The sequence below is a fragment of the Gnatocerus cornutus genome, chromosome 5 (genome assembly GCF_029298725.1).
Source record: "Gnatocerus cornutus isolate USDA-ARS CGAHR chromosome 5, icGnaCorn1.1, whole genome shotgun sequence".
Lineage (NCBI taxonomy): Eukaryota > Metazoa > Arthropoda > Insecta > Coleoptera > Tenebrionidae > Gnatocerus > Gnatocerus cornutus.
In genome coordinates, this window is record NC_142237.1 from 10211179 (window position 1) to 10237926 (window position 26748).

The window sequence follows — 26748 nt, forward strand, 5'->3', positions numbered from 1 at the left end:
GGTGAAATTACATTTCCGGGTCCAAGCTCCACGTTCGAAGACAAAGAATACAAGAAAGGAGCAGCGAGGTTTCCCAAAAATGCCGTCGTATTAACAGGAAGACAAGAGGCATCAAATGTGCTTGAAATGCCTCCGACAAAAATCTTCGACATCTTCACTTTATACACATCCATTGCGGAAAGATTTTTGGTTCTGTTCACGGCTTCTTTTGTTGGGAGTTTCACTTGCAACTGGTAGCTCTGCTCTCCACGTTCATATTTCATGATAACTTCTACATTCGTCTCAACACCGTTGTTATATTTTTTTTCGGTTGTTAATGTTATATTGTTGCCATTAATATGTCTCACGTTGAGTTCGATGAAGCCGTTCTTCAGGTTTAATGTAATGAATGAACAACTTGACTTTTGGTCTTTGGCCAAGAAAATGAGACTATTTTCGTCGAAAGTGTTAAAAACAAATGTCAAAAGAATGGAATGGGGTGCTAAGCTTTTCACTGAATTGTCCGAAACTTCTCGGTAACTGTTCCCGTTGAAAAACGCACTTTTACCGTCATCATTGCTGCTTCGCCTGAAAGAGTAAAACGGTGAACTGAAGAATTTCTCTTTCGTATTTTTACCTGTAGCATGCCGAACAGTTTCCGTTGGACTCGTAAAATTTCCACAATCCAAGCGTTTGCCCGTTAAGTTTGATCTTTTGCAAGCAACCTTCAGTGGTATTAGTGATGGTCTTTTTACCGACTTCCAATAAATGTTTACTTTCGATTTCAAACGGTTTTTGGTTGTGAATAACTGCATTTTTACCATCAACTTTGATACGAACTGTAGAGCCCTCTCTGAAAACAACACAATGAAAAACTCATCAAGTCACGAAAGATCTTACTTTGTGATTAAAACCGTGTTATTTCCGACAAGAATCTTGTTGAGATTATTCCATTGTACGACCACGTTAGGACTGATGTAGCTAACACTTATTATCTGATTTTTTGAATTTGTGAGGTGGAACAAAGAGCAGTAATCGCACTTAAAATTGATTTCCAGCGATCTGAAAATATCGGGTGTGAGCTTATACTTCCTTTGACACTGGCGCAATTTGATGCCATATTCAACCTGAAATTAGAATTGTATTTCTTGGATTCTCCGCACGATTTTCTTACCGCCTCCACCCGATCGTTTGCATTTTGGATATAATTCGATAGGTTTCTTATTTGTTTTTTCATGGTTTCTAATTTTTCGTTGGTGCTGTTGAAGGAGTTTCTATTCGCATCGTTTATTTTATCAAACGTCGTTATATCCAAAGTGATATTTATCTTCCAAAGTTGGTGTTTCGTCTCATTTATCTTCGCTTTGAGGTTTTTGATCTCTGAAAATTTCAGTCAAACATGAACGAGATTCGATCAAGACTTACCGGGGCTCGACAACAGATCCAAATATTTTTGAAACGTTTTGGTCAAATTGTACTGCAAATTTATATTGGTCTCTTTTAATCCTTGTTCGATTTCTGTGATCAATGCCGCAACTTCTCTAGCTTTATTTTCGGCTTTGGTGAGATTGTCGACATCTTTGGAATATTCCGTGATGTTTTTCATAATGCCACGCAAAAAGGAATTCAGTTCATTGTTGCCCTTCCCATTCATCAATATATTGTGCTTCAGTTCTTCCAAATCCTCGCTGTTTTTTCTGAAATCTGAAAAACACTTTAGTTTCTAGCCGCGCATCACATTTCTTTACCTTTGGTCAGATTTTCCAAATTCTTAACTCTTCTTTGAATGCGATCCGAAAAGGCCTTCGCTAGATTCGTCTTGTCTAGCAACGAGTCATCATCACTAGGATATATCCTCTTCAAAGTATTTATTGTGATATTCTTCGCTTGTTCCGCTTCCTTCCTCGCACTATCTATGCCTTTGACGATGTTGTCGTAAGCGCCACTGGCATCAATTTTCGTCCATTCATCAGGCGTGAAATTGAAAATATTCTTGTACGATTTTATCTTCCGGTGTAAATCGGCCACGTGCTCGCTAACATTAGCCAACCTCTCGTAGTTGTCTTCCACGTCATTGTCATTAGTGGTGATACTCGTCTCCTCCAAATCTATCTGTGACAACAGCTGATAAATCCGTGTCAAGTCCTGTAAAAGTGTGTTGGTGGCATTCATTTTCTTCAATTGCTCGGAAATGTTTTCGTTAATTACAGAATTGTTCTCATTAAGCTGTCCAATTGTCCGTTTCAAAGAATTTATCCGTTCGGAATTCTGTTTATTTTTATTGCGTGCACGCCGAGTAACTTTCTCGGTGCGATCCAATTCTTCGTTCAAGTCAGTTAACCGTTGTCTTAAATTTAACAGTCCGTCTTTGAGTGCCGTTGTGTTGAACCCGCCCTTGTAAATCTCGTTCACTTGCGTGTTAAATTTGTCGCAAGTATCAAAAAATTTCTGATACTCCTGAGTTGAGGGCGTCTCTTGGGAAATCCCCCGGATTTCGCTGAGGAGTTCTTTTGCCTCTCGAAGCGCCTCCTGCACATCAACGTGCGATTTTCCGAATCCGTCTATACTTTTTATCAAGTCATTAATATTCTTGTTCAGAGTCTGAACGTCTTTTGATTTCCGATCTGTTTCGTTTTGAATGTCTTCAATTGCCCGGATTTGCTTATTGAGAGTTTTTTCTTGTCCCGGAAGGTTGTTCTTCATAAGTTGAGTTCTCTTTACGAGATCTGCAATGTTGGCGTTTTTTATCACATCTTCAGCTCTTTGAAGATCATTGAATCGATTCGTTAAGACAGTGTAACTGTGGGCAGTCGCATTTAGACGCCTCCATGGAGGACCCAACCCGTTTTTAAACAGATCCAGAGTGTTGTTAACATCCTTGGAAAGGTCATCGAGGGTGTGAAACAATATCTGTGTGCACTCATCACATGCTGAAAAAAACTCGTTAAATTTTATCAACGGAAGATTGTTATTTACCGATGCAAACTCCGTCTTGGATGACTTCTCTGGGGCTCGAGCACTTTGAACATTGTTTTCCCATAAAACCACCTTTGCATTGACATTGTCCTGTTAACTTGTCACATCGCGAATCAACGCTTCCATGTGGGTTGCATTTACAAGGCTGACAAGAGCCTTTGGTTTCTTGGGGGTTCCCCCAGTATCTCTCATCACACTGGTTGCACGTAGCTCCAGAGTAGCCAGGTTTGCAATGACAGATAAATCGTTTCGGGTGCCCTTCCACGACGGTGCAGCTGTCCGCAAAGTTCTGTTTTTCGGACGGGCAGAGGCAAGGAGAGCAGTTTCCTTGGGTGTCATTATAGTAACCTTTAGCACAGGTGTCACAGTGCGGGCCTGTGGTAAAACCTTCACAGTTCTAAAAGGAGTGGATTGATTGCCATCGCGCAAGTAAATATTCATGAAACTTACCAAGCAGTGTCCTGTTTCTCTATCGCATCTGTTGGATCTGTTGTTACAGTCACAAGGTTTGGCCACGCCGAAAATTTTGTCGATGTCGTTGTACTGCGATTCTGAGGGTTTGGGTCGGTACCTGTAATACCCTTCATTAGGGTTCTGGCACGACGAAGAAGTGTATTCTTTTGGACATTTACAGTTCTCTACAGATTTGGCTGGTGATATCCCCGGCGTACCCGACAATTTGTCTAAGAGAACTTCGTCAAATCTACAAAAATCGTGAAAATTGTAAATACCACAAGTGTCTTTCATACTTTAGATGGGGCGTTGTGGATTTGGGTTCGAGAAGAATTTCTGTTACATTCTGCAACACTATCATTAAACACGGCCGTGTTAACGTCCATTGGGAACATTCTTTTGGAAACGCGACTTGGTTCGGATATTTAACTTTCCAGGGAATTTCCGTTAATTTCATGTGACCTCCAGTGTCCGTCATGCCTTCCAACGTAATTTTATTACCAGTTAAATACACCGATATTGGATGTTTTGTCGAATTTGACGTTATTCTTAACAATCCTCCATAAGACTGGATTAAGTCACCGGTGAATTTTCGAGGCAGGACCCAACAATTGCCTCGATTTGTCTACATCATTCAAGTTATGACAGAAATAAATTCCAATACACTTACGCATTCGCGGGATGAAATTTTTCTGACATCATCTGTTCTTATTTGGTCCCAAACATAACTTGACGCTGAGCACGTTGTGGATCTGTGTGAACAAAAACAGGATATACATCCTGAAGGATTGTTGAGATCCATCCCGAAAGTTCCTTTTTTGCAACGGTCACATTTCGGTCCTTCTACGTTTGGCTGCAAGAGGAAGCGAGGAAATCGAATTTTTTATTCGTTGTTTAATTTTACCTTGCACCTGCAACCTTTTTCAGAACATCTGCAAATGTTATGTGTGCAGTCAGCAGGAAAGGTTCCTTCTACCTTACACATGCACTTTTGACATTCGGAGGTGGTTGGCCTTTTGTAGTACCCATAGGAACAATTATTGCATTTTTCTCCCTCGAAACCCGGTTTACAGGTGCAGCGGCCCTTTATGTTGTCGCACTGGGGGTTGGAGCTTCCTGCGGTTGAACATCCGCACAGCTAGAATTTTTTATTTGCAATTCAGGAAATTTCAATTTGACTCCAAGAAAAAGTATAGTACGATTTTCCGAATGCAAAATAATTAGAATTCTGGACAAATTCGTGGAGTAAATCGTCGTTTGTACTAAAATTAATGTTTTCGACTTGTTTTGCAGGAAGTCATGAACAAACTTCGTAATAAAAACGGTAAAAATTGAATACTAAATTTAATAACAGTTTTCATTACGTTAGGCCGTAAAAGAACCTTTGTGAAGTCAAGTAGGCAAGCCAAATAATTGAAAACGTAAGATGTATTACGAAAAACGCATTAAACTTTGTTATTTTTCGTTTGATTTGAATGCTTGAAAAACAAATTAAATACGAAAATTGAAAAAGTTTCTACGGGATCATAAAACGACGATATCAAAAACCACGGTGCCATTTTGAACAAAAATCTTAATTAAGCATTGTCACTTTATGATCAGTTGATTTGTCGACCTAATTCGAATCAGTGTTTTAGCAATTAAAGATTTTACAGTCAGATGATCAATTATTGTTTCTACTGAATCTACAAAGTATTAATTTTAAAGTGAAATAAAACGTTTAATAGGTACTGCAATTTTATTGTCGTTTCGTAGTTAAACCTGAGGTACTCTTATTGTTTCATTTAATGTGCTATATGCGGTTAAAGGTAAATGACTTTAGCACATCCTTTAACACACTAATAATAAAATTTTATTTTTTGATAATAATTCTCTTTTACGTCTTTGAAAAGCAATAGGGTAAAACTACTAACAGTCGGCACCTCCTCCAATACTCGGCACCCGCCATATGTTTTGTTATCCTAGGTTCTAGTTTTCCATTAAATTAAATTTATTAAATAAAAATGTTAGTACTTGGTGTGCCCAATATTAGATAAAATTAACTCATTTTTCTATAGTCGGCATAGGAGAGCCAACTATTGGATGACAATATTTTTCGATTCATTTTAAAGTTTTTAGTTTTCCTTTAGTTAACTTTTGTTTACTAAATCACTTGCAAAATCTATTTTGTTTTTCCATGTGTTTTTCCATATTTTGGCACGCCATATAATTAATAATGGGCACTGCCGATTATTGAATAACCAGCCTGCTATAAAATTAATTAACAAAATTAACATTTAACATTTATTAACACTGTTTGTATCTAATTTGAAATGGTGAAATGTACTTCTCAAAAAAAGAATGATAAAAAGATAAGTTAACATCCTGTCAATATCCATTTCTTCTCAGTAATGTGTTTACATTACATACCAAAGTAAGGTTACTACAACAGAATATAAAAAAATCCATTTGGAAAAGACAGCGAAAAAGAAAATTGTCTAAGAGTCGAAAAAGACAAAGGAAATTGAGAGAAAAAGTAAATGTGCTATTCTGAGCCAAAAAGAAAAAACTAGGACAAAAGACAATAAATAATTTTTGGTAGAATAATAAATATTATTATACCAATTTACAATTTTGCAATTTTGGTAATCTCCTAGAGTGTTTTGAAATGGTGCCCACTATTAGTCGAGAGCGGTGCCGAAAAAAGGTGTCCATAATTAGTTTAATGCTGTGTTTGTGAATTTTGAAGATTTACAAGTTTTTAACAGTTTAACAACTATTTTTACAACAAATTAAAGTTTTTCTAAGGAAAATGACAACAATCATACAGGCGTAGAACAAAAATTTAATTTTATACAGCGTTTTGAAGTTGAGAAATCTGCTAATCGTGGCGATTATTGGTAGTTTTACCGTAACGTAAAATTGTTGCACGTTTAAAGAAATTATGTTCTTCTTTTACGAGTTTTATAGTCTTTGCTTTGATGGGTTCGACCGATTTTTTCGAGCGATCGGAATTTTACATTTCCGTTTCCGTCAAGACAAGTCTGCGAGCCGTACATTAAACAATAATGTATTGAAAACGATTTATCACAGTTTAACGGGCAATATTTCATAATTAACGCAATTATTGTAAAAAGAGTCATGTGCATTCAAGCACAAAGTTAGCATTTATGGCATTCAACGACTGGTAAATAAATAGCACCGCATACTTGAAACTAATTTCAAAATAGAAACTTTTAAAGTTCTGTCAATATCAACATAAAATCGTCGGTTTCCCGGAGAGCTGCAGCTCCGTCTGCACAACTGCTTACTATCAATGTTTACTTACTTTACATCCTAGTCCCGGTTCATGTCCCCAAGCTTTTGCCACGCAGTGTTCACATTTGGGTCCTTGCGTTAATTTGGGACAAACACATTTTCCGTTTTCGGGATGGCATATGTGGCCTTCTTTCTCGCAGGGATCGCATGCTGTAAAACCTATTAAAACCAAAAAAATCTGAATTGAGTCCGAACCTTTGCATCCCATTGTCACGTTGCCATAATGTTTATCTTGACACGAATCGCATTTTAGTCCTTGCACGCCCGGTTTGCAAAAACATTTTCCAGTTTCGGGATGGCAGTTGAAGCTTGTGGAGCCATGGGGGTTACAATTACACGGTTTACATCCAGTTTTTGTTTTGTAGTAACCATCCTAAGAAGTTGATGAGAATTATTTATACTTCTGATAGATTCTACTTACTTCACATCGTTCGCATTTGGAGCCTTCATAGTGCGGCTTGCAGATACATTTTCCTTTTTGGTCACATGCTGGGATTTTCGAGCCGTGGATATCGCAGGCACAGTCTGCAAAGAAGTGAAATGAATTATTTATTGTTCGCTGCAGTTAGAGTAGTTAAACTGGAAAAGTTGTTTTCCGACCGCGGGGGTTAACAATTTAAAATCATTACAAGTTTTCGATCCATTGAATAAACTGGCGATAACATCACAAGACCTTTGAAAATTTTATAATGTAATTGTTACGACGGCGGTGCTTTTTAATAAAATCCTTTCGGTGACCCTATTATAGTTATCAAAAATTCTGATCTGTTGGGATGCGCCGCCGTCCGTCGATGCAGTGAATGTTTCGTATTCTTCACCACATGTCCTAAACTGTTATCTCATCGGAGCATAATATTTTACATGGAAACGCAAGTGCATAAAGATAATGTAAAACGTCCTGGAATAATACACTTGGATATCATAAGAAAACTGAACTGAGCGTGATTTATGAAGTTACTGTTTAAATTAATTTTGCAGCGGCGACTTTTTACGACATCGGAAATTCCTTTAAAATCGGACTTATTTACTTTTTATCTAATCTTTTTGTAATTGGATTTCTCAATCTGTTTTAATCACGATAAAATGAAACCTTAATCTGGTATAATTTAAATCTGGTCATCCCATTTTGGAGTCCCAGATTAATTTCTACACCAAAACACAAGCAAACGAATTCTGCGTTGGCCGAAATTAATCACCTGGCGAAGGCTTACACAATTTAATTTCATACAATTTAGATGGACCCTGGAAGATAAAGATTCAAACACAATTCCTCGTATATGGCTTTAATCGGTTTATAAGACGTTAATAATTCATAACGATTCTACTTGAATGTTGTGCAGGCATTGAACCTTCGTTGATCTGCCATGGTCCGTTAAAATTCAATTGTTGATTTTGTATGGTGCGTTTGTCGAAAATGTATACGCAATGAAGTTCGTGCTGATACCTAATAGATATTGATGAGCCTTATATCTAATATCAGACCGTAAATTTTATATACTAACAATGTTCGTCTTTGTTCGACAATTTTTGACGAGGTAATTTGTTGGTGCGAAACACAAAGAAACGAAAAATAATAAACCTTTGTCAATTCTTTGTACTTGGGCAATTACTCGATAAATTCATCTATGTTGTAATGAAAACGTGTCGGAGGTCTTACGAAGGAAAAGCAAAGCAAAAGCCCATTAGCTTTTTATGCGCTGAAGAAATCAGAATCAGCTTATAAGTAGTTAGTTTCACGTCGTACCTAGTTATGCATAATAAGTATAATTGGTACAACCACAAGTTCGTTATCTCTGGATATTCTTCTTCGCTTTGTAGACTGGAAAGTACCGGACTGTCCGTCTCTTATTTAAATACGTTCGACGCTCGTGGTCAGAATAGATGATTCAACGCAAATTTGGGCATAAGAGTGTTTAATAATCGCCTTTGTTAACATCGACACGGACAAATCCCCGAGGATTTTTACTCTTAATACCTTAAATTTAGGACCACGTAAATTGCCGCAAAATTACAAAAAGGTGCCGCCTCGCAAAGTCTGTTCTTATGGAAATCCACCCATTAATTAACATTTTGTTGTTTTTGCAACCTCGGTAAAACGAGGCTTTACATTTTTAATGAGATTTAGAGAAAAATTTACCGACGCGCGAAACATAAGGCAGATTTGAACGTGAAGATATTTATTGCTCTTGAATCAAGGAATATGTGTGTTATTACACAATAAGCTTTTGTCAATAGTGTACTAAATTTTATTTACTATTGATAACAGATTTAGGTCGGCTGAAATCCTTGATTTTGATGAAACGTTACGACTTTTATAAAATAGGTGTGTAAAGCCAATCAAATAGATGTGTAAATAAGTAACTTTGCTTTTTTTTATTTTGTGGCATTCCGACTAAAGCGAACTGAGCCAACAACACACCTAACTTTAATGGTGGAATTTTATATTTTCAGTCCAACAATAGACGGACGTTGTTGAAAGCAATATAGATTTCAGTATCTAATTAACATTTTTTAATCCCTGAATATATTGGAGGCTGTAATTGTGTTGTCTTGGTTTGACAATAATTATGCATATGTCATTTGTTAGGTATCCATTACACGAGAAATATGTCAAGTTTGTTAAGTAACAGAAGCAAAAGCGGTGTTAGTTCGAGGCAGAACAAGTAAAATAACAATCACAGTTATTTTTATAAAGTATTAAAAATATGAAATGACTTCGGGCAAATGTATTCACGAAGAGATTTTCTTTGTTCTTTTTATTAACACCACTTTGAATGATATTTCCTGAGGTCGATATTTCAGTATTAAGTGTTAAGAACAGAATAACGTGAGTAGTTGAAGTGATATTACTATTTACATCACCAGTTATGAAATGCTTTTCGTAAAAACAGGAAAAACTACGATTTGTTTTGTACGTCCTAGACAGTAAGAGAATGCTCCGGGTTCCCAGAAATTGTAGCTACTGAAAGCGCTAATGTAAATTTATTCAAGCCACTGTTGACTTGACCCTTGACTTGTGACATTCTTGGATTCATGTCAAGATTTTCAGATTTCAAGAATTTGTAGGATCTGTAGCAAAATATTAGTTCGGACTTTATCAACTAGCATTTACAAATGTATACAGAGTGGTCTAACAAATCACACCCTGTACATTATTTTGAGGCATTTTTATTGGATGCTTCGCTGCAGTCGTCTTTACGCTTCAACGCAGTGCAGATTACGTAATTTTTATAATAATGAGAGTTGGGGAGAGACAGATAATAATTTTTTTAAACAATTTTCCGCAAGTTGCAGCTAGTAAAAGTAGAATTATCACGTGCTTATGATTCGACGCGCTGACTCCTTTCCGTGAATATACCTACTATAATAATATATGGAGTGTTCCTTTTATATTAAACAATTTGACTACGAAGGTGTCACACAAATGTCAACATACAGAGTGGCCTCAATATCTTTGTTATTTGGTGAACGGATTTTAATAAAATTTAAAACCAAGATAACTGAAGGGCTAAATGCCGTTTGTTTCAAAAAATTAATTTTATTTGTCTTAATTTAATTTCAATCATTCGTATATTATAAAGCGGCAATAATAACACGCCTTCGCTGAAAACGAACTGTCTAGCAGGTCCTGTCTCCAAGAAAAAGGCCAAAAACTAAGCCAACACTTCCAAATGCTCCAAATCATCTCTGGCTATGAAATCAAGGGCAAATTTGGACATCTCTGGCATGTTTTATTCTGTCGTTTTTGACTTTTCTGATTTGGGGTTATTGTCAGATTGTTTTTAATTTAAACCTACAGAGGTCCATTTCGGCTCTGATATTGCTCGTATTTTGATCTTTTGGAAATTATTGCAATGCATTGGCACCCAATTTTTGGTAAATACATTGAATTTTTTATACTTGACGTGATAGTAAACATTCATAAATTTACCCTTCAAAAGGCTGCTAAAATTGCATTTTCAACGGTGAAGTAGTTTAATTAACGTCGAATTAAGCTTCACGTATTCAATAATTTTTGTTCTAAATTTTGTTAAAATCCCTTCACTAATAACAAAGATATTGGACTCGAAAGAGTTTAGTGGGCCACCCTGTAGTCAAAATCAAAGCCATAAACACACTAAAATTTGAATTCAGTATACTTGAGATTTCCAAATATGATTGTTGAGAATCTGTAAATCGGGTATCATGAAATCTTAAATTTAAAACGTAGAACCTGAAAAAGAATCTGAGAAGCTACAAGACGAGGGTCTAAAATCTGACACTACAAATTTAAAAATTTGAAGAATTAGCAGAAAAACTGATATTCATTTAATTCTAGATGCTAGCGATCTCAAATATGATAATACAGAGATCCGACAATTTAGAAGCATGAAATTTAAGTCTACACATATGGAAAAAATATATAAAATGTCTCAAAGAAATGGACATTTCATCAGTATTTATATAATAAATCAATAAAGAGGTTGATACGAACCTACATAATAATTTTTAAAATGTTGGTTAGTTCCTAATTAAGCTACTTCAGATATCAAAACCACGTTTTCGTAATCACGGGCTTTGTAGTTACAAACTTCTTAAATTTTCCGAACAGTTCTTCCTAATCGCTAACTTACGTGTTTCAGAGTTCAGAATACTTATTAATTAATTGCAATGAGCGTTCGTTAATCAATTCAGTGGGAATTCTGCTGTATACAGGCTGTTTCAAAAACGACGGATATACCTAGTGTAGAAGCTCAAAATAATTATAATAAATTAATAAAAATAATAATTAAAAATTTATTAGTGGGTGGACATTGAAATGTGTTTGTAAGAAATAATAATATAAACAATATTTTTGTCTAGACTGGTAAGTAACCGCAGCATCTGCACAATTTGCCACAAATAAAAACTTTTATCGACGTCTGTCACTCACTTTTATTACACCCATGGTACTTCTGATCATTTTGACCGCGCACTCCACCGCTAACTCCTTTATCATTTTTGTTCGAGCCATGTGGTTATTTTATGGCCATTGAAAGAGGGATGTCAAGAAATAGAATCATCAGAACGGCTATACGCCTTTTCCTTTTACATTTTACAACTTGTTGAACGACGATTATGGCAAATTAACTGTGGAAACAATGTATCGTTTACAGGATCCATAATTCTAAATGATTTACGGATGTAAGTGTTGTTCGCATACGTAAATTGGATTTTATGGCGCGTATTTAATTTTTGAAAAACATCAGTTATCGGCGGGAAAATTGTGATCCAAAGCTCACAATTTGTTTTTCAAGTCCGTCACGACGTGAAATTCGTTCGATACGGTATCCGCGTTATTATAGTCTTGAGCGTGCTCTCGGAGGTATCAAAAAAATAATACCATGTTACACCTTAAAATCTCTTCTTGAAGAATGAAATAATAAACAGTTACGTGTTACAACATTCCAGTATATGTACACATAATCATTCCAATCGTGTGAGATAAGTTTGATGCTTGACTTGAATGAAACTGCTTTGATGGATAGTTGTTTTTGGAGGCACCGTTAGTCTCAAACACTTTTTCACTGTTTACTGTTCCAGTTTTCAATTGATCATTCATTAATCGCTTTTCAGCCTTCCGTTTTTTCAGTATTATCGGAATTTCAACGTGTGGAGCCACGCGTACATTATCGGCGGAGCTGGTTGTTAAGATGAAACATGAATGAATGAGTTCATGAATGTAATAAGGTCTACTTTCTCTTTTATCGTTTGTAAAACTGTAGAACGTGTTTATAATTTCCATTCCTACCCATTATCAGCGTTCTTTTCGTACCGTGCATAATTATTTTAACAATGTAGGAAGACGCCCTCGTGCTTCGCTATTGTTTGGTTTGTAACTATTTGATAACATTGACTGTATCTATTTTATTTGTTTTTAATGTTTCAATATTTACAATATCATTTTTATTTTGTTTATTTTTAAATCGATCATATTGACTTTGTGAAGTGGGGCGATAGGCTCGGAAATTTGTTGACTTATTGGAAAAAAATCGGAAACTGGCGACGATCAGCTCCGGGCAACTAATAAAATCACCGAAAAAATCCAAAGAATCCGACTTCTATTGATACAAATGTTTTACTGGCTAATAAAACCACATAAGAAGTTAATTATTATCGAACACAAAATGGAAAATGGTTTCCCATATTGAAATGATGCCTTTTCTACTTTTAGCTGTGGTAATAAAATTTCAATGTAAATGGAATCAGTTTTATAAGGATCTTGTGATGAAGAAAGTCAAATGTCGTTCACCAGCCGTTCCGTAAATAGAAAATGGGGTTTAAGATGCAATTTTCGGATTAAAAAAGTAAACATTCCACTATTATAGTCATAATTCCCGTTCGAATTTTTGGCCTGGAATAAACAACCTTGGCTTAAGGCTCTTGGAGAGACGCTGGAAATAGTCGTCACGCAAATTTAAACTTGGCACCGGACTGTATTGTCGGTAAAAATTAATAAGAATTACCACCTGAAAGGGGTAATTTTAGGAATAAAAACCTTTTACAGGTTGCGAGGTGGTCCTCGAAGGATACGGCGTTCCGGTTCCAGGACAATTATTACACCTCCTTCTGCAGCTCGAAGTCGGACAATATCCACAGTACCTAGTTCTACAATAATTGTAATAGCAGTTTGAAGGAACATAATTCTGATAGTAGATTTGGGCATATCGCTTGCACCGTTTGATTTTATTAACTTTTCGGTCTATGTTATGTTTATGCCGAACGTGTTGATCCGCTTCCAAGAAGTATTCAGTGTCTCTGGCATGATCTTCATAATTGTTATAAAAGTTTCGCAAGTTCACAGGTCGCGTTTTTTTCTGTACATCTTCTGTAAGAATAATAACAGGAACTACCACTGCACTCACAATTATTAAAACGTTCGTCCTCATGCTAAATCACTGTGGCGCTTTTTCAGTCAAGTTATTTTTAGAGAATGAAGAGAAAACTCCATCATTGTCAACCTGGTGAAATATGAGGGCTGTATGAGTGTTTGGAAGACAAATTAACTATATCATAAATTAGGCGAAGATAATTGACTATTTCGTTTAATTAATTTTTGATCTGACCTAAAATTTCGATAAAAGGGGCGTGTAGGAGTAACACCGGCCAGTATTCAGTGATGACAGTTTTACAAAAACAAATTATTTTCTTAATTAATTCAGTGGGCGGGACCTCAACAAAGCACGTTGGTTAATGTACTTTCTATGAAAAGTTTTACCAGGAAACGCGGTAAGAAATTTTCTTTTTTCGTTTAATTACGTATCGTCAATTAAAAAATCCTTTTTGAAGTTGCCAATGATGGGTTCAACTCTTACAAACTGTCAGCACCAGCGAGTTGGCTTTCAACACTGCCAAGTTCGCTCGATTTCCAGGCACATCAGACACCTAGTTTATTTCGTTCTTGAATATTGCACTCACACGTGTTGGTATTTCATTTAAGGTGAGAGTACGTACATCTTTCCGCGGCAAGTCGCGAGGTTGAACTGAGGCCAACAAGAGATCGCCAACGCGAACAACTCGCGAGGTAGATACATAAAAATATATTCATATTAAGCAGGGATTAGACTAAGTTCGTGCCACTTACTATGAACATCTCTAAAACACCTACGACGGCTTAATTTTTTTTTGTGATTTATTAAAACAATTTCGTTGTTGTTGCCAATCTTAAATTGTCTTTGTTTGGTTGAGGAGAAACTCCACATAGCGTGATGATATTTTTATTGGGTTTCTTTTTGCATTTTCCTTTCGATTCGACCGGAAGCTTTTATCTTTCCTAAAACAACTTCCGAGCAAACACCAAAAATGCGTGAAAAGCCAAAATTTCTTCCAGATGGGTGATAATAAACTCATTGAGGGGCCGACGAATTGTCAAGAAAAAACTAATTGATGTTGACAAGAATTTTATTAAATTAGGAACACGTGGTAGAGTTTGGTTAGACTGTTTACTCTCCTCGAAAATCAACCAAAAATTGTGTAATGGCAACAATTGGAGATAAGTTGTGAAAAAATTCGGTGCTACAACAGATCAGCACACTAAACCTCAAAACTAACAATGCGACGTTGTTCTAGGATTTCTTATCTTATCATATAAATAGTTCACGACTATGAGTCAGTGTAGTCGTTCTTAAAATATAGAGTTAAGGTCTTAGTCAAGACGCGGAAATTATATTTGTCTTGCGGGCTAGTCCAAATAATGTAATTTTATTTCTACCTGGGGTATCCATGTGCCCTTACTACTTCAGAATGAGAAATGCAATCCAAAAAATTTAATTTTTGCAAATTAAGACTCGTTGGCGTGTTTACTTAATTTTTTAAGTTTAATGATTGCCTTGGATCGAATATGGAATATACACTTCCTGGTTTTAAGTAGTATATTGTTTGGAAGTACTACTTTATTCTAAAAATAATATTGACATATGCGCCATCTGACTAATAACCAAGAAACCGGATGGAAGAACAGAACTTGCAGTAATTTGTTTTGATAATAAGGAAGACGGCCTTTTGTACCAAAAAGTTCAAAAAGAGGACAACTAATAAAGCATCAATTTCCTTAAACGTTCTAAATTTATGAGCCGTTGACTAATTATTGTAAATTAATCTAAGTTAACAAATATTTTATGAGCTGCAACTTCGTGAGGTGACATAAAATGGTGTTTTCATTTTTTAGTCCTTAAAAACGAATAATAATTTGGAAAATTCGGACGATAGCGATTTCAAATTCAACCTCATAAAAAAAATTGTTTTCTGCTTGAATGCTGACTTAGTTTCCACGTTATCGATAGTGCATTATTGTGTATTAGAAATTACTAAAAAGTGGAGAAAAACGTTCTCGTTCAACTCCATTAGTACTCGGCAAAGTCAGTGTAGCACGAAAAAGGAATTAATCATGTAGAACGGTGAATGGAACCAACCCATTGCAATTACACCTAGTATAGATATGACGCTTGGTTCCGATTGCCATACCAAATCAGAGCTTGATATAATGCAAATTTTAGCTTATAGGAATAATATCGTGTTAGGTGAATAATTTTTAACAAACCGCTTTTAAATATTGAGAAAAAGCAAACAATTAATTTTTTTTCTACTGACATATTGGATAAAGCGTTGTATGGCATGCGTATATTATTATTTCATGACTAAAACTATGCCAAACTTCTGATATCGATGTCTCGCTTATTTTTTTGAGAAAACTTGAGTTATTATACATCACTGTACGCAGATTTTCCGCAGCTTCCAAATCTGGGATTTAAATTCAGATCCGACAACAAATAACTGAGTTATGGCCGATCAAAGTTTCGAAAAGTTGATTTTAATTTTTTCTCATTTTTCCTAATTTTTGAAGTTAAATATCTCGGAAACAATTAGAGACATTGAGATGCGGTTTGCGCTATCGTTTTCCTCGACTCATTCTACGTTAGAAAAAGTTTTCAAAAGCCCAAAATTCGATATTCGATTTTTTGCGAAAAAAAAATCCGACTTCATCATTTATTACTGTATGTATAGGTAATACTTTTATTTTTACAGTTAGAAGTGATAAAATAGTAGAGTAAGGTATTGCACAATCTTTTCACTAGTGCATAATTGGCTAGTATTCCAGTTGCGTAATATACCTAAATATGTATTACCACAATTTTATGGAACTCTCTTAATCATTAAATAAATGAAAATGGTTTACAAACTGCGTAAGTTTACTTTAAGCTGCGTAGGTAGATATTGACTATTGATTGATTGAACGCATGTTAATACAAAAAATTATTAGTCCTGTTGGTTGGAGTACGTAAATGCAAATAGATCGAGGCCATCTGTCACATATGTACTTAATGTGTCGTGCTGACTGGTGAAAAAATTGTGACGAGAGAAATCTGTTCAATTTTATACTGAATGTTTTCGTAATCTATTTTTTATTATACTAATTTACCGCAGCCTCGCGATATAGTATAGCATCGTATGTTATGTACCCGGAAATTTATACAGGATGTCCCAACATTGTCACAGAAAAAACGTACTGCTAGTTTGAAATTCTGTCTTCGTTAAAAAGTTTAAAATGTTACTGAGATTTATTTGCCATTTCAGAGATTTAAATTAAGTGGAAGTATGATATACAATAGCTATTTTTGCAACAAGTTGCGACATAATTTGTCCAGCGAAACCGTAATTCGAGTTTCGACAACACGTAGTATGCGTAACATCCATTTTACACGAGTAGTAAACAATATTTTTTCTATAATCGCAGTAAAATGCAAAATTCAACGATAAATACCTACTTCAAGGGACAGTTCTCACAATTATTTTTAATTTCAGATTTCACTTGACAGAATTTCCAGAATTTTTACGCAGATTCAACGGTTGGAATTTGAAAAATCGCTCCATGAAATTTAACAAAAATCTATAAATTTTTTGCTGGAAACTTACTGGTGGAAATTATTTTTTGTATTTTTGAATAGATCTTACCTTAAACTAAGATTTGATACCAATCAATCATTAAAAAAAATTACTTACACTCCCAAAAAACTGTTTTTTTTGCGCTTCCGTATGACTTTGTAAAAATTGAAATTGGGGTATTCGCCGGCGAAATAGTGTCACAAAACGATTGCTTCTTGTAATTTTAATTACTGTCCATGTGACATATTTTTACGCATTCGTTTAATAAATTTGCGTTCATACAATTAACAAAATTTAACAGATTGAGGACTTTCAAACAAACATAATTACAAAAACAATAATTTGGCGGATAAAATCAATAAAACGAATATAAGCAAACATTTCCCAATTACCATTTTTGACATACACAGTTTAAAAATCGAGCAGAAAGAATTTTTAAATACTGATGCCAGGAAAGCACGCTGTTTTGTAAGCACCCTCCATTAAAAATGTTTAGTCCGGGATACAATCAAATTAATTATTTTTTCTGGAAAACCGTATGGTGTACCGTTACTTATAATTTTGAGGTGTTACTAATGGGGCTTCAAATACTAATCCTGCAAAATTTAATCAAACTCCTGTGAATTTTTTTAATGCCCATTCGCTGGCACCGACTATCTCAAATTGAAATCTTCACTTTTTTATACCATAGACCGACGTAAAATTAAATTCTGCATGCATTCCGAGCCTATTCCTGATTTCTTAGAATGTCAGACTAGTCAAGAGTCATAAAATTGTAATAAAATGTTTGTTGCTGCCTGAATTGTTGAAGTGGTTTTAACAATCGGTTTGTCTTAAATTATTCATAGGACCTACATCGCTAGTTTCAAAAAGTAAAAGTTCCGTTCGTATTTAATTAAATTTTACTTCTAGTTAAACTGCATTTACAACGACATTAGAATGTTCGGAATTTAAAAGTTAAAGCTAAGCGGTGCAAATTACCCTAAGTGCTAAAAGCTCACTCCAAATTCATTTAAATCTGCATTGAAGCCATTAAATTCTTTGAGTGCGGATAAAAACAGCGTCAAAGCTGAATTTAGAAAAGCGACAATTCCTAGCCAATTTTGAACAAATAAGAAATGGAAATTGTTAGTTACAAAATCGCCATTAGCATATTATTATAGCGTACAGTAAGAGTCAAATTTAAATCGACAAAAATCAGTAATTACGTAACTGGTCGCACAAAATGCAATCGTTATCTAATTAGGAGAGGCAGTATTTCATTGCCCTGATCCAATTTGGTATTTTTAACCCAATTAAATCTACTGTTAGTTAAAAATCGTACTTTCACTAACCTTTACATCCAGATTCCGAAAACCCATAATGCAGATTCTGGCACGTATCACAATGGAACCCATCCACACCTTGCTTGCATTCGCAAAGTCCTGTATGTTGATCACAAATCATAGATTTCGAACCGGTTTTGTTGCAGGCGCATGGTGTACATAAAGCGGTAACATTTCCGTACCCAATCTGTAAACGATTTATTGTAACATCACATCGATTCAATTTTTATTTTTCACACCTCGCATTTATTACAAGTTCTTCCAGTGAAACGTTCATTGCATTCGCATTGACCAGTTTCAAGGTGGCATCCTACAGAACTTGCTCCTATCGGATCACACTGGCAAGATATGCAGTTGGACATCAAGGCGTTGCCGTAGTATCCGACTTTGCATTTTTCGCATCGCCAGCCTAAAATATACAAATTAGACTTTGGAAAAAATTAAGAGAAAGGTGGTACCTTCTGTATTCCCTTTGCAACTCAAGCACTGCCCAGTCACTTTGTCGCAAGGGCCGCCGTTGCAGTTGCAAGGTTGGCAAATATTCCCGATGTCCATTGGGTTTCCAAAGTATCCGTCGTCGCATCTGTTTAACAAGTCATGAGTATTTCCACAATGTCAATGTTATGAATACGTACATTTCGCAGTGGTCTCCTGTGTACCCCTTCGGACATTGCGTACAAACATACCCGTTTTCGTGCTCCCCATCTTCGTTTAAATAATCTAATTGACAGCTAGGGCTGAAGTTATTTTCATCGTTTTCTAACGGACACGCACACTTTTTGCAGTCTTCGATCGTTCCTTTCAACGAGTTTCCATAATACCCGGGTTTACATCGTTCGCAATTTTCACCTGTTGTGTTGTGTTGACAGAAACATTCTCCAGTATCTGGATTACAAGTCTCCGAATGTCCATTGCAGTCACATTTTCCGCAGTAACTTTCACCAGAGGTGGAATTTGTCGTGATTCTCACATATCCAAACGCGCAAGATTCGCAGGATAATCCCGAATATCCAGAAGGACACGAACACTTTTCCACACCACTCGACCAGTCCTCGTGAGAATGTAAAGTTGCTTCTTCTAATAGCGACTCAATTTGGTCTGTATGAAACGTCGCTCTCAAAAGAATGTGACTAACATTCGCCAAAATCCCAAGGAATTGTCTGCGGGTTACTGCCGCGCCTATATGTTTTATTTTCCCCGTCAAGGCGTCGGGAGGAACATGATACCAGTTGTCTTCCTCTACCTTAATATTGAACGTTTCATTAGAAGTTGAATAAAACTCATTTCCTTGAGCGATTGTTGCACCGTTTCCTCCAACGATGATAACATTCGGTCCTGTTGTGGGTTTGCCGCTCGTATCACCCCTCATTATAACCCAGTGAACTTTGAAAGTTAACATGGAACCGTAATATTCTAGCTTGTTACCCAGATATGCTCTAGGGGCTAGCCAGTACACTGTATCTGTGTTTGAAAGTTCGTAGTTTCCAATTGAAAATAGACCTTTGTTGTCCCAAATAGGTTTGGCGACTTCGGAGATTTTCGGGTCGGTTATAAGCCAATTATTCAGAGTTTGAATCTGCACATATAAAATATAATAAGAGGATACAATTACTTGAACTTGATTACCGTTTTTGGCGTCACATTGGCCGATTCGCAAAGAGTCGTCACTTCGGAACAATAACACTTCGTGCAGCCGTCCGGGTTATCGGATTTTAACGCAAAGTGGCCGGACTTGCATTTATCGCAGAATTTTCCATCAACGTGGGCCTGAAAAAATAAAATTTTTGGAACAGATATGACAACACTGCTGGTTAAAATATCAAGCGGCGTTGCTAAGAAACAAGAAATACCCTTTCAAATTAATGGTAATGTTGCCAAATCGGCTCAAAATTCAGTCCTCACTGTGTCATAAATCAGATGTTATAAAAATGTTTTCTTTGGAAAATGGATTTTTCTCAACATTCCCGACATTGTGGCGGAGATTTTATCCGGAATTTACTACCCACTTTGTTACAAATTCTACCTTTCGGTGTATTGAATTTACAAAGTGAAATTTTAAGGGGTTAACAGTACTGAATTTTAACGTTTTTTTTTAATTTACTTTGAATTTACTTTAAAATTATAAATAAATAATTAGTATGTCGAAAAATTGTAGTGGCATGTTAATTACAGCTCAATTTTAGAACATATCACGATTCTGACGGCCTCTGGACTGCACACGTAATTTCTCGGAAAATCAATATAAGTAAATAAATAGCAATCGCGGTATGTATGTGTAGTTCGGAATGCTTCAGGTTAAATTAATCTGTCATTTAGGTCAAAGGACAGGAATTTAATGCACGATATCCCAATTACACATGAAAGGTTCCTCAAATTAAACGCAAATTATGGATTATAACTGTTTGCTGCATTAGTCGTTCTTCCCTAACAAATTAGGGTGACTTTACTAAACGATACAATAGGGGAGCAATTCGTTTTAGTTCGGGTTGAATTTTCATTTTTCTAATAGAATTTTCTCGAGATTGGCATAGTACAAACTCGTCCCGTGAAGCTATATTTAGGGTGGAAATTGTATACAGGGTTCTTAAATAATTTCTTTATTAAATTTCTTCAATCCTTTCAATTTGTTGATTTTTTTGTATAACCTAGTTTCTTCTATTGTCTTTATGTCTCATACTTTGGACAATATCTACTTCTCTGAATATTTTTTTTATTTTCATTTTTGACGGATCTAAAAATTTTCAAATTAAAAAAATGTAATTCTGATAATTTCAATGCTACAGCGACCAAATTTTGCAAGGGCACTCTTCTTGACATGCCTATTAATCGTGCCCAATTACAAACTTCTAAAGCAAAATAGACTGATTTTAGAAATTTTTATGTAAAGATCCACCCTTCTTTCGTAGTAAAATGGAGGATGTGATAGAAATCGGAATAATACCCAAAAAAGAATTTATTTATTGGCTCGCATTATCATTATCAGAGTAGTTTTTATAACAAAAAATCGCACCGAAACACCTACTCGATCGTAACTCTTCATTCATTGGCAGGATGTTTATCGGATAAATTTTTAAGGTAATTAAGTCACGCCCAAAAAAGAAACACTTAATTGGATGTTGATAACAAAAAGCGCACAAAGCAAAAGAATTCGGGCTCATTGGCTTTTGTTTTTTGGATGGATAAGACAAGATGTGCCCAATTACAGAATGCAAAAAAAGTTTTATTATTATTTAGTTTCAATGATTCTTTTTATTATTTTCCTTTTGTGAAAACCGCCGAATCAAGACAATTGTGTCTTCCGAATTTCTAATAATTTGTATTCAGAATTCGAAAATATCGGAATTACCTTTCAGTCATTTAAATTTTCAAGCGCTTTTCCAATCAATAGAAATCATTAATAGGAAACTCATTGTCAGTTGGTCTCAAACCATTACCATTTAAAAAATATGATATGTAGAAAGCAAACGTCACAAAATTAAAAGAAAAAGTGAACTAGCACCTACTAGAACTCTTTCTGTTATTTATTAGATACAAAATTGACTTAAAATGTATCGATCTTCACGCCAGAGACTGCATTTAGCAGTATCGCTGTTTTTAAGCCGAACATTAATTTACCGTAAGCTCTTCTCATTACGTTTAGGGCTAGGCAGCAACAATCTCCACATCCGTTTCATTATTCTAGCGTTCCTTTGAATCTACTTAAAAAATCTTAAACGCCCTGAATTTTAACAATGGAGACAATACAGTTTTGATAAAATGCCTTTCCGGTGCATTTATTTATCGAAAACCGCAACAGATCGGTCATGGCCTCAAGATTTATTTTGAAAACGTTAAAACGATGATTATGAAGACGCAGAAAATATGGAAGGCTCTAATTAAGTTAAACAATGATTTACTGAAGACAGAAGACTGTTGCTTGTTCTTTTTGGGACACCTACACTAATTAAAGTAAATTGGTTAACAAATGCACTTGCGTTCAATTCCTCAAGTTCGTTCAAGACTTTGAATAGACTTTGTCTATTTTTTGTGTTTTTGTCTACGAATCGTAAACGGTTTATTGCGTCTGCATCTAAATTGAGGTTTTAACTGCACCTAGGTAATAATTGATATGCACATAATTAATATAAAGGATGTATCAAAAACGGTGCACAACGCGATTGTAACAGTGAAAAGAAGTTTCAAGTTGCGCACCTTGCAAATGCAGTCGTTTTCGCAGTCGGGCATTTCCACAATGCCTCTAGAATCACACGGACAGGATTCGCATTGCGGCCACCCTTTGAATCCCGGAGCACACTTCTCGCATTTTTTCCCTTCGTATCCCGGCAAACATTCGCAAGTCCCTGCTGAGGGTCCTTCTTGTACACAGAAACCCAAAGAGCCTGGAGTATCACAGTCACATTTATGACAAGGTTGATCGTCATGCATTTCTGTTCCATATGGTCGGAAAAATCCATCTAAGCACCGTTCGCAATTAACGCCAGTTGTATGTGCCTGTAATCACGAACCCCTGACAAAAAACAAAACATAAAAGCGGTTGCGTAGCTTCTTACCGTACAGTTATCACAGACTCCTCCTCCCTGGTAATTACCATTTATGTCCATACTAAGACCCGCTTTATCCACATTCTCATCGTAATGGCAAGATGTTGCATGACCATGACAATTGCAGGGGAGGCATTGATGGGAATCTCGGGATGATCCGGGACCCCAAAGACGTTGATTGAACATGGGGCAGCACTTGTCGCAATTTGGGCCACACGTGTGATGGGAACATTCGCATTCTGGATGCTGGGGGTAAAATTAATTTACACAGTCATTAATTAACGAAACAAAGAAGTCGTTGAAAGCCGGTATGGTAAATCCGAATAAGACCAAATACAGTACTGCCGCGTGGACAACTCGGCGGTGCCTATTCCTGGAAAGGTACCTTGTTTGTCGTCTTATATGGAGCGTCTGACCAGACTTCTGAATTCATTTTATAGTAACCGAACAGTTTTTAAATTGGTTGTCAGACACTTTTTGTTTTTTGTCTTCGTGTGATGCTTTAACAAGATGAAATCGTGACCATTTAAAGCTTTCCCCAACCGAATCTAGTATTATTTGAAATTTAAATATAGTATTCAAGACGTAATTACAATGTGTACTCGAAAGCATGAAAACGCCCCGGCTGTATTTTGAAGGCTAACCACGTTCGAATTAACTTGGAAATTCGGCTTTGTTTCAAGAGGTTGCAAGCCCTTCATTAACTCATTTTCGTTGCGTGCGTTTGAGTTATTTTAATACAAACGTAACTTACCCCGGAAGCGACGTTATGCCTGCAATTTTCTGCGTGCCCATTGCAAACGCAATATCCAATAATACTAATATCACGAATAGTATAAAACAATCTTTTTTCTCGAAGAACATCCTGTGAAAACCAACGAGGAAGTGGTTCGACTGCACCTCGTAATCCCATCAAACGTAATCGTACATAGCGGGCTTTAGTAAACTGTAATAATTCAGGACTCGTCTCGTTGACTCCCGGCCTTCCATTTATTAAGGACGTGTGAATCTGGGAAAGAACGAAAGAACAGTTATCTCTGAAAATTTCGTGAACATTTTAGCATTCTCGCATTTCAGCATCATTTACCTCGCCGTTTTCCATGGGTGTGAGTTTTGAATAAAACGAAGTACATATGACTTCCGAGTCGGTGAAATAATGAGGTTTGCCCTTTGTGCTGGGAACGCCGAAACGTTCGAAACATTCTTTGTCGTTTCTGGCAAAATATTGCCATGCTTCGTAATCTTCGCCGTTTAATGAACGTTCGAGTATCCAGGTTCCGGGACGTAATGAGTTTGCAGCTTTTATTATTACGTCCGTGATTTGGTAAACCTAAAAGTGTACATGCAGGTGGTAATTAACTTAACGGATAAATTAAATTAACTAATTTTAGCATAACATTGTCGTTAGCTCTCATAATTAAATTGCATCATCATCTCCTGCATAACAAACTAATATCGTGTTGAGCTTCAAAATTTTATTCATTGAAGATTCATTTAATTCCTACAATGAGTTTCTCCAAGAAACATTAAAATAATGGATTGATTTAATGTTCAGTGCATTTACGATGACTGTATGCAACTTGAGAATATTTCCATGCAAGAGTCACATTTTTAACATACGTGCGTTGTGTTCTTGAATACTGAAAAGTTACAACGACGCTCTTTATTCTTTTTACTTTAAATATATACTGTTAGCTGTAATTTTTAGACTCTAAAACCTCATGAAATTTTCCACGTCAACTAAGATGGTAAAAAATTTTAGCGCTCAAAATTTTACGAGTTTATGGTCTCAGATGTAATGAATATTGGATAATATGGTAAAAATAAATAAATTTCTAGGTAGTGCAATTTCACGGCAAAATCCATTTGGTAGTGAATATGAACATTACTGAAAAGGAGCTAATTGAATTTATATATAGGTATTTTGTAAAACCCCGGGTCAAGTAAGGCATTTTCCTGCAGAGTTCCGTGAATTGTTTCGGAAATCTTAAAAATTTCAAAAAAAATGGTGTCAAAATGACATTTTGTAAATTTGACAATCAGGACGGAAAGTTGACGCTAAAGTTTTTATAGGGAATTGAATTTTCCTGTGGATAAATGGAGATGAAAACGTTGAAATCCGCAAAATTCGTCGAAAAATCAAAGAAATTTGAAGCTAAATGACGATTTTCTTTATAAACAGACGGTTTGTGAGGGTGTATCCGCCAAACAAAGATCAAAATGCATAAAATAATAACGTTTTATCAAGATTCAACGGTTAAATCGGGAGAAATCGCCGGAAATGTGCTTGAAATCCACAAAATTGAAACGATTTTTGGAAAATATTGTTAATCTTTGAATTGAAAATAAAAACAGAAAATGTCTTCTGGAACAGTGAAAAGTCATTTTCTGAAGTAGAATGAAGTCTTCTGATTCTGAATACGAAGTTCATTTTGCTCCATCAGGTTAGGACCCACAGATATTTAAAAAAAAGACACCGCGGTCACTTTTTTCAGTTTTGCTAGTTGAAAAATCATGAAATTTTCTAATAATACATCATTGAAAAGGCCATTAAAAAGCTTTTCAAAGAACTATAGTGAGTTAGTTTTTGATACTTTTTTAAGTTTTGTTTCAAAAACAATTTAATCTCGACAAAATTATAATTTTTCAATAAATATTTTTGATAAAAATTTTCATTATTTTTGTCCTGAAGCTTTTAAGCCATTGGAAATGGCAATGAATTTATAAGTGCATTAAAAAGGGGAAATTTCAATCTTTTCGAGGATGCATTACAATGAAAAATCGAGTTATATCTTAAATTGGATATGAAAATAATTCAAAAATGAGTTTTTTGGAAATGAGATCTTTTCCCGCATGAGAAAAACTACGAATAACACTGCAGAAATTAATTCCAAAATGGTACTTGTGTCTGGATTATTTTTTTATATCAATTTGTCATTTCATTCTTCCACAATTTTAAAAATCGAATTAAAATACATCAAACATCAATTGGAAAGACAGAATTAGCAAATGGATGACGTGTTTATGGCACATTTATTCGAATTCCTCCGGTTTTGAGTTTAGTTTATTGCTTGTTTACGATGAATTAAATTATCTTAAAACCAACTTATAATTTTTGTAAATAAATTAAACATAAGTAGGAGTGCGCACATAAATTTTCACTTCAAGAAAATGTTACCTTCGCGTTGGTTTGGTTGACAACATTTTTTTTCTACAAATGCTATATAAAGTTGACATTTAATTATGAAATGATATTTTTTCAGATCCTAGTCTGTAAAAGTGACATCAAAGGTCTTAAAAGTGATTAAATGTATATTCAAGCGTTTATAGATGATTTATCGACTTTTGTTAGATTTCACGCATATTCGGAGCCGATTTCTCAAATTCCAACCGTTGAATCTGCGTAAAAATTCAGAATTTTTGTGATTGAATCCGTGTCAATTTTAAAATAATTGTCAGAACTGTTGCTTGAAGTGTTTATCGTTAAATTTAGCATTTTGCTGCTATTGCAGAAAAAATCTTGTTGACTACTCGTACCCATTATTTTGTATTTTCAGCTTCCTTAAAATATTGTTGCAAAGTTGAATCGAAATCAACAGTAAATATAGAATATCGGTTCTGAGAAAGTCTTTGTTTCCAAAAAGTCAAAAAACCGAACAAAACTGCATTGTTTTAAAATAGGACGTGGAGCAAAACCATAACAAAAGTCAAAATTAAGTGGAATGAACGCTACAAAGTATTCTCTTGTCGGTGCAGTTTAATCGGACTTTTAAGTC

The 26748-nt window shown here is 35.4% G+C and overlaps 1 protein-coding gene across 1 annotated transcript in view; it reads right to left on the minus strand.

Annotated features, from left to right (window-relative positions):
• The window catches only part of wb (wing blister), a 34085-nt gene that overhangs the window by 2263 nt on the left and 5074 nt on the right, over positions 1 to 26748 (minus strand). The window contains exons 3-25 of the mRNA XM_088037549.1: positions 24060 to 24302; positions 23727 to 23981; positions 22982 to 23218; positions 22623 to 22922; positions 20058 to 20198; positions 19067 to 20007; positions 18890 to 19014; positions 18671 to 18840; positions 18441 to 18618; positions 7127 to 7230; positions 6901 to 7078; positions 6716 to 6855; positions 4313 to 4546; positions 4079 to 4261; positions 3705 to 4033; positions 3406 to 3658; positions 2956 to 3352; positions 1728 to 2909; positions 1405 to 1683; positions 1154 to 1359; positions 880 to 1106; positions 617 to 832; positions 12 to 567 (exon numbers count right to left, since the gene is read on the minus strand). Of these exons, the coding sequence (XP_087893675.1) occupies positions 12 to 567; positions 617 to 832; positions 880 to 1106; positions 1154 to 1359; positions 1405 to 1683; positions 1728 to 2909; positions 2956 to 3352; positions 3406 to 3658; positions 3705 to 4033; positions 4079 to 4261; positions 4313 to 4546; positions 6716 to 6855; positions 6901 to 7078; positions 7127 to 7230; positions 18441 to 18618; positions 18671 to 18840; positions 18890 to 19014; positions 19067 to 20007; positions 20058 to 20198; positions 22623 to 22922; positions 22982 to 23218; positions 23727 to 23981; positions 24060 to 24302 (7074 nt within the window). The remainder of the gene's footprint in view (positions 1 to 11; positions 568 to 616; positions 833 to 879; positions 1107 to 1153; positions 1360 to 1404; positions 1684 to 1727; positions 2910 to 2955; positions 3353 to 3405; positions 3659 to 3704; positions 4034 to 4078; positions 4262 to 4312; positions 4547 to 6715; positions 6856 to 6900; positions 7079 to 7126; positions 7231 to 18440; positions 18619 to 18670; positions 18841 to 18889; positions 19015 to 19066; positions 20008 to 20057; positions 20199 to 22622; positions 22923 to 22981; positions 23219 to 23726; positions 23982 to 24059; positions 24303 to 26748) is intronic.